The sequence below is a fragment of the Gopherus flavomarginatus genome, chromosome 6 (genome assembly GCF_025201925.1).
Source record: "Gopherus flavomarginatus isolate rGopFla2 chromosome 6, rGopFla2.mat.asm, whole genome shotgun sequence".
Taxonomy (NCBI): domain Eukaryota; kingdom Metazoa; phylum Chordata; order Testudines; family Testudinidae; genus Gopherus; species Gopherus flavomarginatus.
The window spans coordinates 19,695,863-19,709,100 of NC_066622.1; the positions used below are offsets into that span (position 1 = coordinate 19,695,863).

Genomic DNA, 13,238 nt, shown 5'->3' on the forward strand with positions numbered 1-13,238 from the left:
TTCCTTTAAAAGATCGTGACTCTGCCTTACATAAAATTTGATTCATTGATGTAATCAAAGGTTGGATGTGTTTTAAGCTCCAAGTATGAGCCTTTTCTAGGATCCACATGAATGAAGGCCATCGCTTTTGAAGTGTGAGTGCTCAAAGTTGGTCACCTAAATCTTGATTTGGGTACCAGAATTTGCTTCAATGTGCCTGCATCTCTGAAAAATCAAGCCGCCTTGTTTTCTAAATCTAGATTTAGGTGCTTAGCTTTAGGCACCTATGTTTGAAAGTTTTGGCCTAACTGTGTGTGTAATTTTAGATGAAATAGAGCAAATGGTTAAAACAGACCATGCTAGCACTAGCATGCAAATTTTATTGATCAGTGAATATGAAAATGCAAACTCTTATGTGACAGAACAATCTTTGTAGTTTTGCCTAAATAATTTACTTATGCCATTTTCTTAAATCTCAAGAGGATAAGTAACATTACTGCCTGAAAGTCAAGAGTAGGCTCTTTAAGCTTTGTTTCATTCTGAGTAAAAGCACAGGGCATAATGCATACCTTCCCATATATAAAATTTCCTTTAGTGACTTTAAGTAGTAACTGATTAGATAAATCAGTTGTGATTTAAAGCAGTCACATGTGGAAGGTCCCGTGTTTCCTTTTTAAATGGCTAGTAGCACCCAGAGCTTGCTGCTGCAAGCTAAGCATTTACTGGTTGTATTATTTAAAAGAAGATCCTTGAATATTAATACCATAAGACTCTCCCTAATCAGAGCTCATCGAGCCCTTTACCTGTGCTGTCCACTGGGTAAAATCCACCGGGACTAATGGTCTTGCAGAAATATCAGGAACCTCAGGTTGTGAGGAGGTGTATCATGGCACCTCTTGAAAAATGCACTACAAGAGGTGCTAGCACCAGATTAATTAAGGCAGGTGAGATGCATGTCCCTGTAGCTCTGAGATTAGTCAAAGCATGGAACTGTTTACATTTTAAAAGCATAACAATTTAGCAGTTATTCATTTAAGGCAAAACTGTTTCCTGTACCAAATCAGAACTGGCTTCTCGGCCGCAATCCAAAATTTATTTTGCTCTCAAGAGTAAAAAATGGTTCAGTGGCTTCAGCTTTTTACATTGGGAGGCGAGGGGAGAAAGTGTGTTCCTTTGTTGCAAATATCCTGCATTGTTTGTGTTTTACAGTCTAATACACTAAAGTATATGTATCGTACATGTAACAATGTATTTTTACAAGCAGATAAGATGCTAGTGTACCTCATGAGCTCAATCGATGTTAATGTGATAGTCTAGAACTCTATACAGGAAAGGTGATCTCCAAAGTGAAAACCTTGTATCTGTATGTGGACTGCTGATGACATAAAGCAGAATGAAGACATCTTATTGTCAAATAACTAGCATTGACATTTGTTAATAAACTTGCATGCACTACTCTATACTGAAAATTTGTAAAGAAATAAAATAACATGTTTATTCTGGGGTCTGTGTGTGCAGTAGCTGGAAAATACTTTTAAATGTTGGTCTAGAGTCCAATAGGATCTGACGGGCCAACGTTAAGTGTGCAGTAACAGGGGAACTTTAATGTAGTGCCATTACAGCCATTTTTTTTGGGGAGGCATATCAAACTGCTTTAAATTAAGATGTGCAGCTTCACACTTTTTCCCCCTTTCCTCTCTTGTCCTGACTAGTCAAACTGAATGATGCTTTCACTTCACAGCACATTGAAACCAAGATAAATTACTGCTTGTGGGTTATGTTGTCATGCAGCAACATTCAGCAGGACATGGGTGTTGATACAAGTTTGGTGAAAACTGATTGGTGGCGTCTAGATATAGCTCAATCTTTTAGTTTTATGTAGGAGACTTCAGGGAACAGATTCCGGAGTGAAAGTGGGCTGGTACTGGCCTGTATACAGCCCACATTAAAGTGCTGCGGCGGCGCTTTCATGTTACTGCCCCTTCCATGTCGGTGGCCCTGCCGGTGGGGACCCTACTGTCAGGGCCGCCGATGGGGGTGGCAGCTGCTCCAGGGCCAACGATTTAAAAGAGCCCGAGGCTGCCAGAGCCCCAGACCCTTTTAAATCGCCGGAGCCCTGAGTGGCAGGGGCCAGGCAGTGTGGATGGGCTGGCTGGGGGAGGCTGACCCCTTCCAGGGGCTGGAGCCGGCCCCATACTGGTAAAAATTTATTACTTTCACCCCTGAATAGGTTTAATCTTTTAAAACTGGCCTGTATTAATCTGCATTTCATTTCTTGCAACACTGTTGCTGACAATACCAGAGCACATCTTGGACCCATTTAAAAAAATCAGACTTGTTTGTTAACACGCTGGGTACTACCAGTAGCTACTGAGCACCTCTTATACGTGTAGGAACTCATCAGCTGATATGGGAACTGTATTTTCTCAACCCAAAGTGGTGGTATCTGGGTGGACAAGGTAAAATACACCTCCCTCACCCACCCTGCTTGACTAAAGTTTGAAGATCCATCCTAAGGCTACTTAGTTTAGTAAGCAGATATTAGTTTCACCCTGGGAGTAGGGAAAAGTAGATTGGGCGGTTAGGCACATGATAATTTTGCAAGGTTCCCTGTATTTAGTTACCTGCAGTGTAACTTGTTTTATTTCAATAGTCTCAAGTCTGTTTCTGCTACTCCTTGCCTTTCACATAGAATCACAGAACTTGAAGGGACCTCAAGGGTCATCTAGTTCAGTCCCCTGCACTCAAGGCAGGACTAAGTATTATTTAGACCATCCCTGACAGCTTTTGACCAACCTGCTCTTAAAAAATCCCCAATGATGGAGATTCCACAACCTCCCTAGGCAGTTTATACCACTGCTTAACCACTCTGACAGGATGTTTTTCCTAATGTCCAACCTAAACCTCCCTTGCTGCAATTTAAGCCCATTGCTTCTTATCCTAAACTCAGAGGTTAAGAAAAATAATTTTTCTCCCTCCTCCTTGTAACAACCTTTTATGTACTTAAACTGTTCTCATGTCCCCTCATCTTCTCTTTCCAGACTAAACCTATTGTTTTTCAATCTTCCCTTCTAGGTCATGGTTTCTAGACCTTTCATCATTTTTATTGCTCTTCCCTGGAATCTCTCCAGTTTGTCCACATCTTTCCTGAAATGTGGTGTCCAGAACTGGACCCCATACTCCAGTTGAGGCTTAATCAGCACAGAGTAGAGCAGAACTGATTGTTCCTTCCTAAGTGGAGTACTTTGCATTTGTCCTTATTGAATTTCATCTTATTTACTTCAGACCATTTCTCCAGTTTGACCAGATCATTTTGAATTTTAATCCTATCCTCCAAAGTGCTTGCAATCCCTCCCAGCTTGGTATCATCCACAAACTTTGTAAATTTACTCTCTACGCCATTATCTAAATCATTAATGAAGATATTGAACAGAACCAATCCCTGCAGGACCCCACTCATTATGTCTTTCCAGCATGACTGAACCACTGATAACTACTCTCTGGGAATGATTTTCCAGCCAGTTATGCACCTACCTTATAGTAGCGCCATCTAGGTTGTTTTTCTCTAGTTTGTTTATGCGAAGGTCATGCAAGACATATCAAAAGCCTTACTAAAGGCAAGATATAAAAGTTTATTAGAGAATATTTAAATAAAGATGACACAAAGAGTTCAAAGCGTCACTTGTTGGTCATTGGGGGCAACATACAGAGTATAGGGGGATGCTGGTATTTGGGAATTGGTTAGCACATAACATATACAGTCTGTAAGGTTCCCCCAATGCGGGGTGTATGGTGGGTTAGATCAAGAAGCAGTAAGGAAGCAGGGAGGGTACATCGCTCATACAGTGGGTTACACGCAGTTATGGGTATAAGTAAGCAGGCCGGGTAATGGGGACAGGATGACCCTCGCATGGTGGAATCTAGTTCGGCAGGTTTAGGGCTTAGGGGATATGGTTCAGTAGGGGGGGTTTATAGACCTCCTCCCCCCCGTGGGTGCACAGAGCCACGCCGGCTCACTCTTGGTATTGGCGGTGGCTGGTGATGTGCTCTGTGTAAATGTCCCTAGACCACCGGATAGTGTACTACATCTACTACTTCCCCCCCAACCACAAGGCTTGTTACTCTGTCAAGAAAGCTGTCAGGTTGGTTTGACACTATTTGTTCTTGACAAATCCATGCTTTTATCACCTTATCTTCTAGGTGTTTGCAAACTGATTGCTTAATTATTGCTCCATTATCTTTCCAGGTATAGAAGTTAAACTGACTGGGCTGTAATTCCCCAGGTTGTCCTTATTTCCCTTTTTATAGATGGGCACTATATTTGACCTTTTCCAATCTTCTGGAATGTCTCCTGTCTTCCATATGTTGAACCTTCTCTTTCACAGCATCCTGTGCTCCCTTCTCCCATTACATGTAAGCTCCATCGCATGTCATCAATTCACTTCTCCTCCCCTCAAAGTGAATTACAAGAGCCGGCTTCTTTTGGTTCCGCTTCTTTGTGGAACTATTACCAGGGACAAGTAGATGTTTATAAGGTTATAGTCCCATTTTACAGTTGGGGAAATTGAGGCAGAACTATTGGGCATGTCACCCTTAAGTTACAGTGCCTACTCAGAAGTATAGTTCTTTGATTAAAGGCAGATGAACCTGACACAGGGCACTCCCTCTTATATAAGCAACTCAGCATACAAGGCCGAGAGGAAGCTTTGCTGGACAGGAGAATTTACCGAAAAATAGAATAAGCTGAAGTTTTAAAAAGATTTATTTAAAAATATTTTCTTCTACTTGTCTGAGTAACCAACATTAATGGGTCCAACCATATCTACAAAAAGACCTCTTGTGAATCAAGGACTTTCATCTAATAACATGGACCAGTTTTTTTTGGCGTGTAGGGAGAGGCTATGAAGCACCTTGTATCCTATGTCTGTCTGCACTTTGAATGTCAGCAGAACTGTCTGATCTGTTAAATCAGGATGTGGCTTTTTCTTTCATGGCAGCTTTATATTTGCCAGTCATCTCTTTAGGCAGCGGTACTAGACCAGGGCAGGGAATCTGGCCTTCAATTTCACACATACATTCACGCAGGTGATATTTTTTGGATCCAAAGGTTGCAGGATGAGAGAGCTGCTTTTTCTCTTGCTCCTCTTTTTGTAGTGTTTCCCTGGAAGAGGAAAAACAATTAGCTGTTAAGAAGGCTGTATTTCTTCCTCTCCTCCACCTGCCCCCCCCCCCGCCTAAAAAGAATGGTGATGCATTTTTTTTTCATACACCAAAGGGCAGCATCTCACATAGTAATGGCTGCTAGCAGCCAAACAACCTTTCTAGGACTGACTTGTAGAAAGAATTCCCATCCACTTAGCCTGGAGCAGCTTTACTTTGTCAATAGCACATTTCTCTCAGCCACAGGGGGGGAGATCAGGTCCCCTTTCTTCTAAACCAGTTGGTACATCAACTCATCTACATATTTGCCTAGTTTTACAACAGGCTACATAAAAAGCACTAGCGAAACGAATACAAATATTTCATAGACGATTTGTTTATACTGCTCTGTGTACTATATACTGAAATGTAAGTACCATATTAATATTCCAATTGATTTTATAATATGGTTACAAATGAGAGTCAGCATTTTTCAGTAATAGTGTGCTGTGACACTTTTTGTATTTTTATGTCTGATTTTGTAAGTTTAAGTGAGGTGAAACTTGGGGGTACACAAGACAAACCAGACTCTTGAAAGGGGCATAGTAGTCAGGAAAGGTTGAGAACCATTGTTCTAAACCTCCTGGTTTAAGAGGCCCTGTCCACTTTCAACCCATCAGCCAATGCTGTGACATTACAGTTCTATCAGAGAGGAGACAATGACTTCTCAGGTTGTGAAGTATGTTTACTTACTCGCTTTTACCCAAGATTTTTTTAACGTGCTCTACTATCTCTTTGTTGCTTTTATCTTCCACATCAACCAAGACTTGCTCACCGCTGTCTGTAGAGGAAAGAGGTACAGAATAGGTATCAGCAGGTGACTACCCAGAGGTGTCTACCATTTTGCATTAGACAGAGTAAATATTTGAAGGTGTAAAGCACCAGTAAGACTGTCCCAAGCAGTACAATGTGCTACCTGTTCCTTGGTCAGTAACCTCACTTTTGTATGCAGCTCTCAAGGGTACAAGCTACACTGTAAAAGGTGTCTTAGGGTGGGTGTTAGCAGGTAAAACGCAATTTGTTGTAAACATTATTCCTTTTTACAGATAGGGCAGAGCTAGGAACAGAACCCAGGTCCTCCAAATCCCAATCTAATGCACTATCCATTAGGCCACACTGCTTCCCTATAAATGGATCTCATGACCAGAAAGCAATGTGGGAAGCCACAGCCCTAATCCATCAATCCCACCTATTCCTATGGGCTCGTGAAAGAGAGCCACTAGACAGCTTTACAGATGCAGTGTATGTACGATGGGAGGTCCTTATTAAGGGTATGGCAGCGCTCTGAAGGGCGAGTGTGGTCGCAGCGCCAGCGCTGGGGGAGAGCTCTCCCAGCGCTGCACGTACTCCACATCCTCATGGGGTTTAGTTTGCGCTGCAGCACTGTTTACACTGGCGCTTTACAGCGCTGTATCTTGCAGTGCTCAGGGGGGTGTTTTTTTCCACACCCCGAGCGAGAAAGTTGCAGCGCTGTAAAGTGCCAGTGTAGCCAAGGCCTAAGATTACCCTTGTAGTAGACTGTTACTGTTCTGCAGAACAAACCCCTACAGCTTAAAACAGTGACACTGAAGTGCAGTGAACAGGAAACACCTTAGAACTTCTTCTAAATATCAGCACAAGGGGTGAGCCAGCAAGTCTGTTAGAGCACCCGCTAGTTGTATAAGGTGCCTCAGGTCTTGGCTCTCTCGGCCCTTTTAAAGGGTGAGGCTGCAGTTACCCTACCATAAGAAGTCCTTGGCAGTGGCACCCCCATCTAAGGCAGCCAGGGCACCCAGTAGCTTATGGAGAGGAGAATCTGCTCCGTCAATTTGGGGGGCAGGGGAAGGGGTGCCCAGCACTCCAAGATAAAGGCACTTACCTAAATAGAACCTGAGAAAGGGCGAAGGGGTCATGTTCTTAAACATCATGATCTGGACCCAGGGGTTTTTGTACTGAATCTGAGGGATGTTGAAAAACACAAATTTCCTAGGAGGGGAAAGAGCCAGAGTCTCTTTTAGCGAGCAAGTCAGTGTAAACGCACACAGCCCTTCTGAGGCCGGCAGCAACACCTGCCCCCCCGCAAAGACAGTGCAATTCACAGCCAGGGCGCGGTGCCCCAGGGATTAGGGGGGTGGTTAGCTCTGAAACCCCCCGGGCTGCACGCACTTGGTCCCCACCCCAGGGCCGGCGGTGGGCTACCCGCAGCCTCCTCTCCCCGGAGCGGGGTGGCGAGGTCCCCGCCGCTGCACTCACCTGGCCCCCTCGCTCAGCTCCCCCCTGGTGTTGTAGTTCACAGTCATCACCTTCACCGCGCTCTTGAAGACGATCTCCCCCTGGGCCAGGTACTGCAGGGTCCTGCGGATGGGGAACCGGCCCTTCATCGGCATGGCTGCGGCTGGCGGGGGCACAGCACGTACGGGGAAAATTAAGCTGCAGGGCCCGGCGGGAAGCGGGAGGAAACACGTGCTCTCCGCCCCTGTCGCAGAGCGCTACGGGAGACGTAGTTTGGCTGCCCCAGGCTACGCGATTTGCAGGTGCAATGGTAGGAAGAGGAACAGTGTGTGTGGGAGAGAAGGGAAATAATGCGGGGACCGGGCGAGAGGGAGGGAGGAAGAATAAAAGAATTGGAGGGATGGTGGGTAGAGAGCGGGCAGCCTAGGAGAAGGCTGCAGTCTGAGTCTCCTCACTGGCTCTCCTAATGCATCTGTTTGCTTAGTGTGGTGACCGGATAGTGCTGCTTAACTGTTTGCTGTGGGATTGATTCAGCTGCCTGTTCGTATTAACATCTCCTCTCATCAGTATTGCTTAGGTCACCAGGTGGGGCTCCATTGAGTTAACCCCAGGAGGAAGTTGAGTTGGTGGCCTTAAAAATATTGAAGAAAACATTATCCAGCCTGGTACTTGGGCAGCAGCGTTCCCCAGCTGCGGGAGTGAAGAGATTCCATGAAACTTCTGCTTTGTTTCTTCCTTTTGTTTTTTCCCTTTTTTTAAAGTAAGCTTTAGTCCTCTTGGGTGTGAATAAAAGCTTGAAAATGAAATTTGTGCATCTAAGTGCTCAGAAATCCGAAGGCAAATAAAGAGCCTACAATTTATGATTTTAAACAAATCTTGTTACTTTTGAGCTATTGGCAGGACTAGTGTCTGTGTGTGCTTGACTCATGATTTTGGAAAAGCTGGACTTGGCAATACTGATTTACTAGTATGGTTGTTAGGGTTCAGTAATTATTACTAGCAGTGGGTTGAAGAAAGGTGACTATAATCAGTGAAAACCACTGAAACATCAAGACCTTGTTTTAGAAGCCAACAGCATAAATCAGTGACAGGTTATGCATGTATGTAGTTAACGCTGAGATCAGGTTATGCATGTATGTAGTCAACACACTTGTTTATGGGGAGGTGATCTGTGATTAAAGCAGTATACTATGATTAAAGTCAGGACTTCTGGGTTCAATTCCTCTCTCTGCTACTTACTAATTAGGTGTATGAACTGTTGAAACCACAGCTACTCTGTGCCCATTTCTCTACTTGCTTAGCTTGTGTGGTTGTGATCTACCTGTTCATAACACACTTTGCAGTTATGTAGCACTTTTTGTCCAACCATTTTGAAGTATTACTAATGTCTAGTAATTTAACTGTCAAAATTGGTGTGGAAAGGGATTTTATTCAATGTTATTTACACAATATGAACTTGAGGATTGATACCCTGATCCAGGAACATTTCCATAATTGGGTGTGGGCTACTGTTGAAGACCCAAGCTCCCACCTTTGCCTGCAGTGACTGTGCTACCACTAGGATTACAAGCATTTACATGCTATTACAGTCTATGTTCCCTTTGCATGGTTTAGAGTAACAGTAATTTTCCCAACTGAGGAGCATGTACTTCCTACTTCTACCTAGCACTGAGCATTAACCTTGGAAAACAGAGCTGGGAAAACCCTGCCATCAGGCGAAGTGCCAAGAGATTCCAGAGCCTGCAATAGGGGAAAGCTGAAATGAACAAGTTTATTATGTGCTAAATGTGGCCAACAGTCTATTTCTAGCAAACTCCAACTGAAAGGGCATGATAGTGAGAACACCCTGACCTCTGTTCCCATGAACTTTATACTTGGGCCAGATAGCTGAAAAATTCCAGTTCAACATGGGAAATTATGAGAACTTAAACCTTCAAGGGCTTTAGATAAAGAGACCAGCACCTTGAATGTCTGCTGTGTGGATTGCTAGTCAGTGAAGAGTTTAGCACAGAAGTTGTGAGTAGGACAAACAAGCAGGACCATACATAAAGTGAGCAGTAGCAATATTTTTCACAACCTGAAGCTTCTGAGTTGCCCTCAACATAGCAGTCCAGCTTTGAATAACAAAGGTACAGATGACTGTGGCTAGATCTACCTTGGAAGAAAGGAAGCAATATCTTGGTCAGCATAAGATAGATGATGGAGTTTCTAGCTTCTGCTGCTATTTGGGTTTGTATAAACAGAGTAAAGTCTGCAAGAATCACCTGAGATTGAGACCCATTTTATAAATGGCTGGGCAGATGCTTTCAACTAAGGAAGTGGTTATTGACTTCCCCAGATCAATCAGCAATTCACAGACTGAGCCTGAACTAAAAACCTGCCTTATATCCATGTCCCTGTCTTTGTCAGATATTGAAAAAGAGAAAGGAAACAGCTCCACTGCCATATGAAGAAACAGACATGGAGCTGAAGGTCCACTGCATATTGATTACCCCACAGACTATAAGCACCTCACAACCAGCCTATGTCTGTCCTGCTATTTTTTGAAGTGTTTTGAGATGTTAGCATGAAAGATGCTATATAAAGTCAAATCCCTTTCTATATGTCAATAGCGGTTATGAGCAACTAAATTTGCTATTACGCTAATCCATTATGGACAAGTTGGTTTAGGCTTAGAGGAAGAAAGCAGAGAACACTGATACATACACAATATTTTGCAATGATTGGACTAATTCTCTGCTTACAATGTAAATAAGGCAAATACAAGACTTGGGATCACAGCACAGGAGAGGAAGGATGCGGAATTATTTATGAGGAGATATAGCTTTAAGAAAGTTGGAAGAGAAATCTGAAGGAAAGAAAAGCCAGTTTGCAGCTAAAGTCAAGTACAGTGTCCCATGCATACCATGACAAAAGGCATGCAGTTGAATGGGAAAGGATGAGATGATAGAGGCAGGAGTAAGGGAAAACTAGAGAGAATTAAAGAGAAATGAAAGCTGAGATAAATGTAAAATCAAGATTAGGTAGGGCCTTGTAAATGAGGCCGAAGAGCTTGAATTTTATGGGAAGCCAAAGGAAAGATCAATGGAGGAGTTAACTTGGTTGGAGCAGGGGAATAGGGAAATTATTCTGGAAGCAGTGAGACCACTCAGTAAAAAGTAACAATCAAGGCAAGAGATGGATCAGGTTTCAGACAAGGATTTAAGCAATGGTTATATTACAAAAGGGGAGAAATTTGAATATATTAAAAAATATGTTGACTCAGAATTTGTAAGGAGGACATAGATACCATAGTATGAAAGCCAACATAGGCAGAAGTGACAGGTGTTAAAGAGAAGGGAATTTGGAGAGAAGAGAGTCGAAGAGGGCACTGGGTATATGGATCAAGAGGAAAGTGAGGTTGCTGTTCAGTTTGAAAAAAATGTCAGTTTTTGCTGTTTTCTATCATTCACTTGTGTGTCCCCTTCATAATAATGTCCTATTGATGCAAATTGGATTTTGAATACATGCAAGAGTCCAGATTTTGCATTTAATTTCTCCCTTGCATTCATATGGCCACAAAAGGCTCAAAGGCAGCTTGTTGAATTTGTTCTTTTTTGAAATATCTGACATTTATTTTTGTTAGTGGCAAAACATACACCTCTGTCAAATACGAAAAATGAATTTTGTGCTCATAAAAGTGAGGGACGAATTATACTTGCAAGCCCAAGAAAAACCTTGGAGTCTTTGTGGATAGTTCTCTGAAAACATCTGCTCAATGTGCAGCAGCAGTCAAAAAGCTAACACAATATTAGGAATCACTAACAAAGGGATAGGTAATAAGACAGAAAATATCATGATGCCACTATCTGAATCCATGGTACAGCAACACCTTGACTGCTGCATGCATTTCTGGTTGTCCCATCTCAAAAGAAGATACATTAGAATTGGAAAAAGTACAGAGAAGGGCAACAAAAATGATTGGGGTATAGAATAGCTTCCATACAAGGAGAGATTAAAAAGACTGGAACTATGCATCTTAGAAAAAGAGACAACTAAGGGGGGATATGGTAGAGGTCCATAAAATAATGAATGATAGGGAGAAGGTGAGTAAGGAAGTGTCATTTACCCCTCCACATAAGACAAGAACCAGCGCTCACCCAATGAAATTAATAGGCAGCAGGTTTAAAACAAACAAAAGGAAGTAATTCTTCATACAACTCATTAGCAGGGGATGTTGTGACAGCCAAAAGAATTAGATAATTGCATGGAAGATAGGTCCATCAATGGCTATTAGCCAATATGGTAAGGGATGCTAGCTCATGCTCTGAGTGTCTCTAAACCTTCAACTGCCAGAAGCTGGGAGTGTATGACAGGGCTCACTTGATAATTGCCCTGTTCTATTTATTCCCTCTGCAGCATCTGGCATTGGCCACTGCGTGAAGACATGATACTGGGCTAGGTAGACCATTGGTCTGACCCAGAATGCCAATTCTTATGTTCCTAAGGTTAAATATAACTCTCAATAAATAATCTCATATGTTTTCAGATGGGAACTCTGAGAAGCCACAGAAAGATGAATATCTTTAGTGTCAAATTTTGCTCAACTTGCTCATAGGCACGAGTAAGGTGAAGAGGATTTGGGCCTTTTTATTAGACTAGTTTAAATGACCACTCCAAAAGGATACTTTTATCCAATGGGGAGAAACTATCAATTGTTTCTTTCTGAAGACAGGCATGACGCTGATAAGATAAGTGACAGCCTGGCCAAGGCCATAAGTGTTAGCTAAGAACAGACAAACCCATAGTTAGAAACCAGACCAGCTCACCTGTGTGTTAGTTTTGTTCAAAACAGGTATTAGTCTTATAAGAATATATTTAGAGTTTAGACTCTATGAAATGTTTCTAAGTTGCCGCGTCCATTAATCTTACTTGTAATGTCTGTATTGCATGCTACAAATAAATATAAAAGTTTGTTTTACAATTGTAAAAATGTCCGCTCTGAACTTATGAATTCAGATGAGAAGAGTGGCTTCCCTCACCCATCCAGGAGGACTATCAAAATATAAGTGGGCCATTGCAGGACAAAAACTTCGTTGATTGTCCCATCCACCCCTGGAGAAGTATGTTTAGAAGGCATCATCTCATTGGTGTGAATGCGGGAAGAGGAAAAGAATAATAGCTAACATGAAGGTTTTTCATCACTTTGCTGTTTGGACTCTCACAAGGGCTGCAGCTAAGAAACAAAAAGGAGAGATTCCCAGGGTTGAGCTGGATTACAATCCTAAAAGGACATTCAATGCTGACAGATAACTACATCTCTGTCAGCTTTCAAATCATAGACAAACTAATTTGTGCCTATATGCTGGCTTGCTTTAACCTGTAAATAACTCTCTGATTTCTTTCAACTAGTTAATAAACCTTTAGCTAGTTTATTGCAGGGTGTGGTTACAGGCATTGTCTTTGGTGTGAGATGTAAGGCACAAATTGAACTGTGATAAGTGACTGGTCTCTTGGGACTGGAAGCAACCTGAATATTTTGTGATTTTTGGTGTAAGTGACCACTGAGTAGCAAGATAGACTAGAGAGTCTAAGGGGACTGTCTGTGACTCTCTGATAAGACTGTTACAGTGATCTAGGAGCTCACATTTGTTACTGGGTTGGTGAAATCTAATTATATAAAACATACCAGCAGTTTGGAGTGTCTGCCCTAAGGTTATCACTCATGGTTGTGAGCCACTCCTGTGCGTGACAACAGGGAAGCAGGTAAAACTGAAATTTTGGCATGGATGTGAAATGATCACCTGTGATTCAAGAAAAAAATAAAGCATTTGTAAAAATCAAAGATACATTTAGGTTTGTAATTCACT

General features: G+C 42.4%; 2 protein-coding genes across 2 annotated transcripts in view; both read right to left on the minus strand.

Annotated features, from left to right (window-relative positions):
- Positions 1-4,723: 4,723 nt before the first annotated feature.
- MRPS25 (mitochondrial ribosomal protein S25) lies at positions 4,724-7,675 on the minus strand. The gene is made up of 4 exons (XM_050958408.1): positions 7,411-7,675; positions 7,037-7,143; positions 5,872-5,959; positions 4,724-5,140 (listed from the first exon to the last, which is right to left on the minus strand). Exons 1-4 carry the CDS (start codon positions 7,542-7,544, stop codon positions 4,948-4,950), a joined length of 522 nt encoding a protein of 173 aa, XP_050814365.1. The 5' UTR covers positions 7,545-7,675; the 3' UTR covers positions 4,724-4,947.
- Positions 7,676-12,517: 4,842 nt separating this feature from the next.
- The window catches only part of NR2C2 (nuclear receptor subfamily 2 group C member 2), a 67,301-nt gene continuing 66,580 nt past the window's right edge, over positions 12,518-13,238 (minus strand). Inside the window, exons 16-17 of the transcript XR_007775075.1 lie at positions 13,058-13,172; positions 12,518-12,604 (exon numbers count right to left, since the gene is read on the minus strand). The gene's annotated coding sequence lies outside the window, so the exon portion shown is untranslated. The remainder of the gene's footprint in view (positions 12,605-13,057; positions 13,173-13,238) is intronic.

Coding starts and splice junctions, on each gene's coding strand:
- MRPS25 (XM_050958408.1), bottom strand. CDS start 7,544: ATGCCGATGAAGGGCCGGTTCCCCATCCGCAGGACCCTGCAGTACCTG. Junction 5,960..7,036: donor CTTTCTCAGGTTCTATTTAG/GTAAGTGCCTTT, acceptor TTTCCTCTACAG/ACAGCGGTGAGCAAGTCTTG. Junction 5,141..5,871: donor AAAATCTTGGGTAAAAGCGA/GTAAGTAAACAT, acceptor TTCCTCTTCCAG/GGAAACACTACAAAAAGAGG.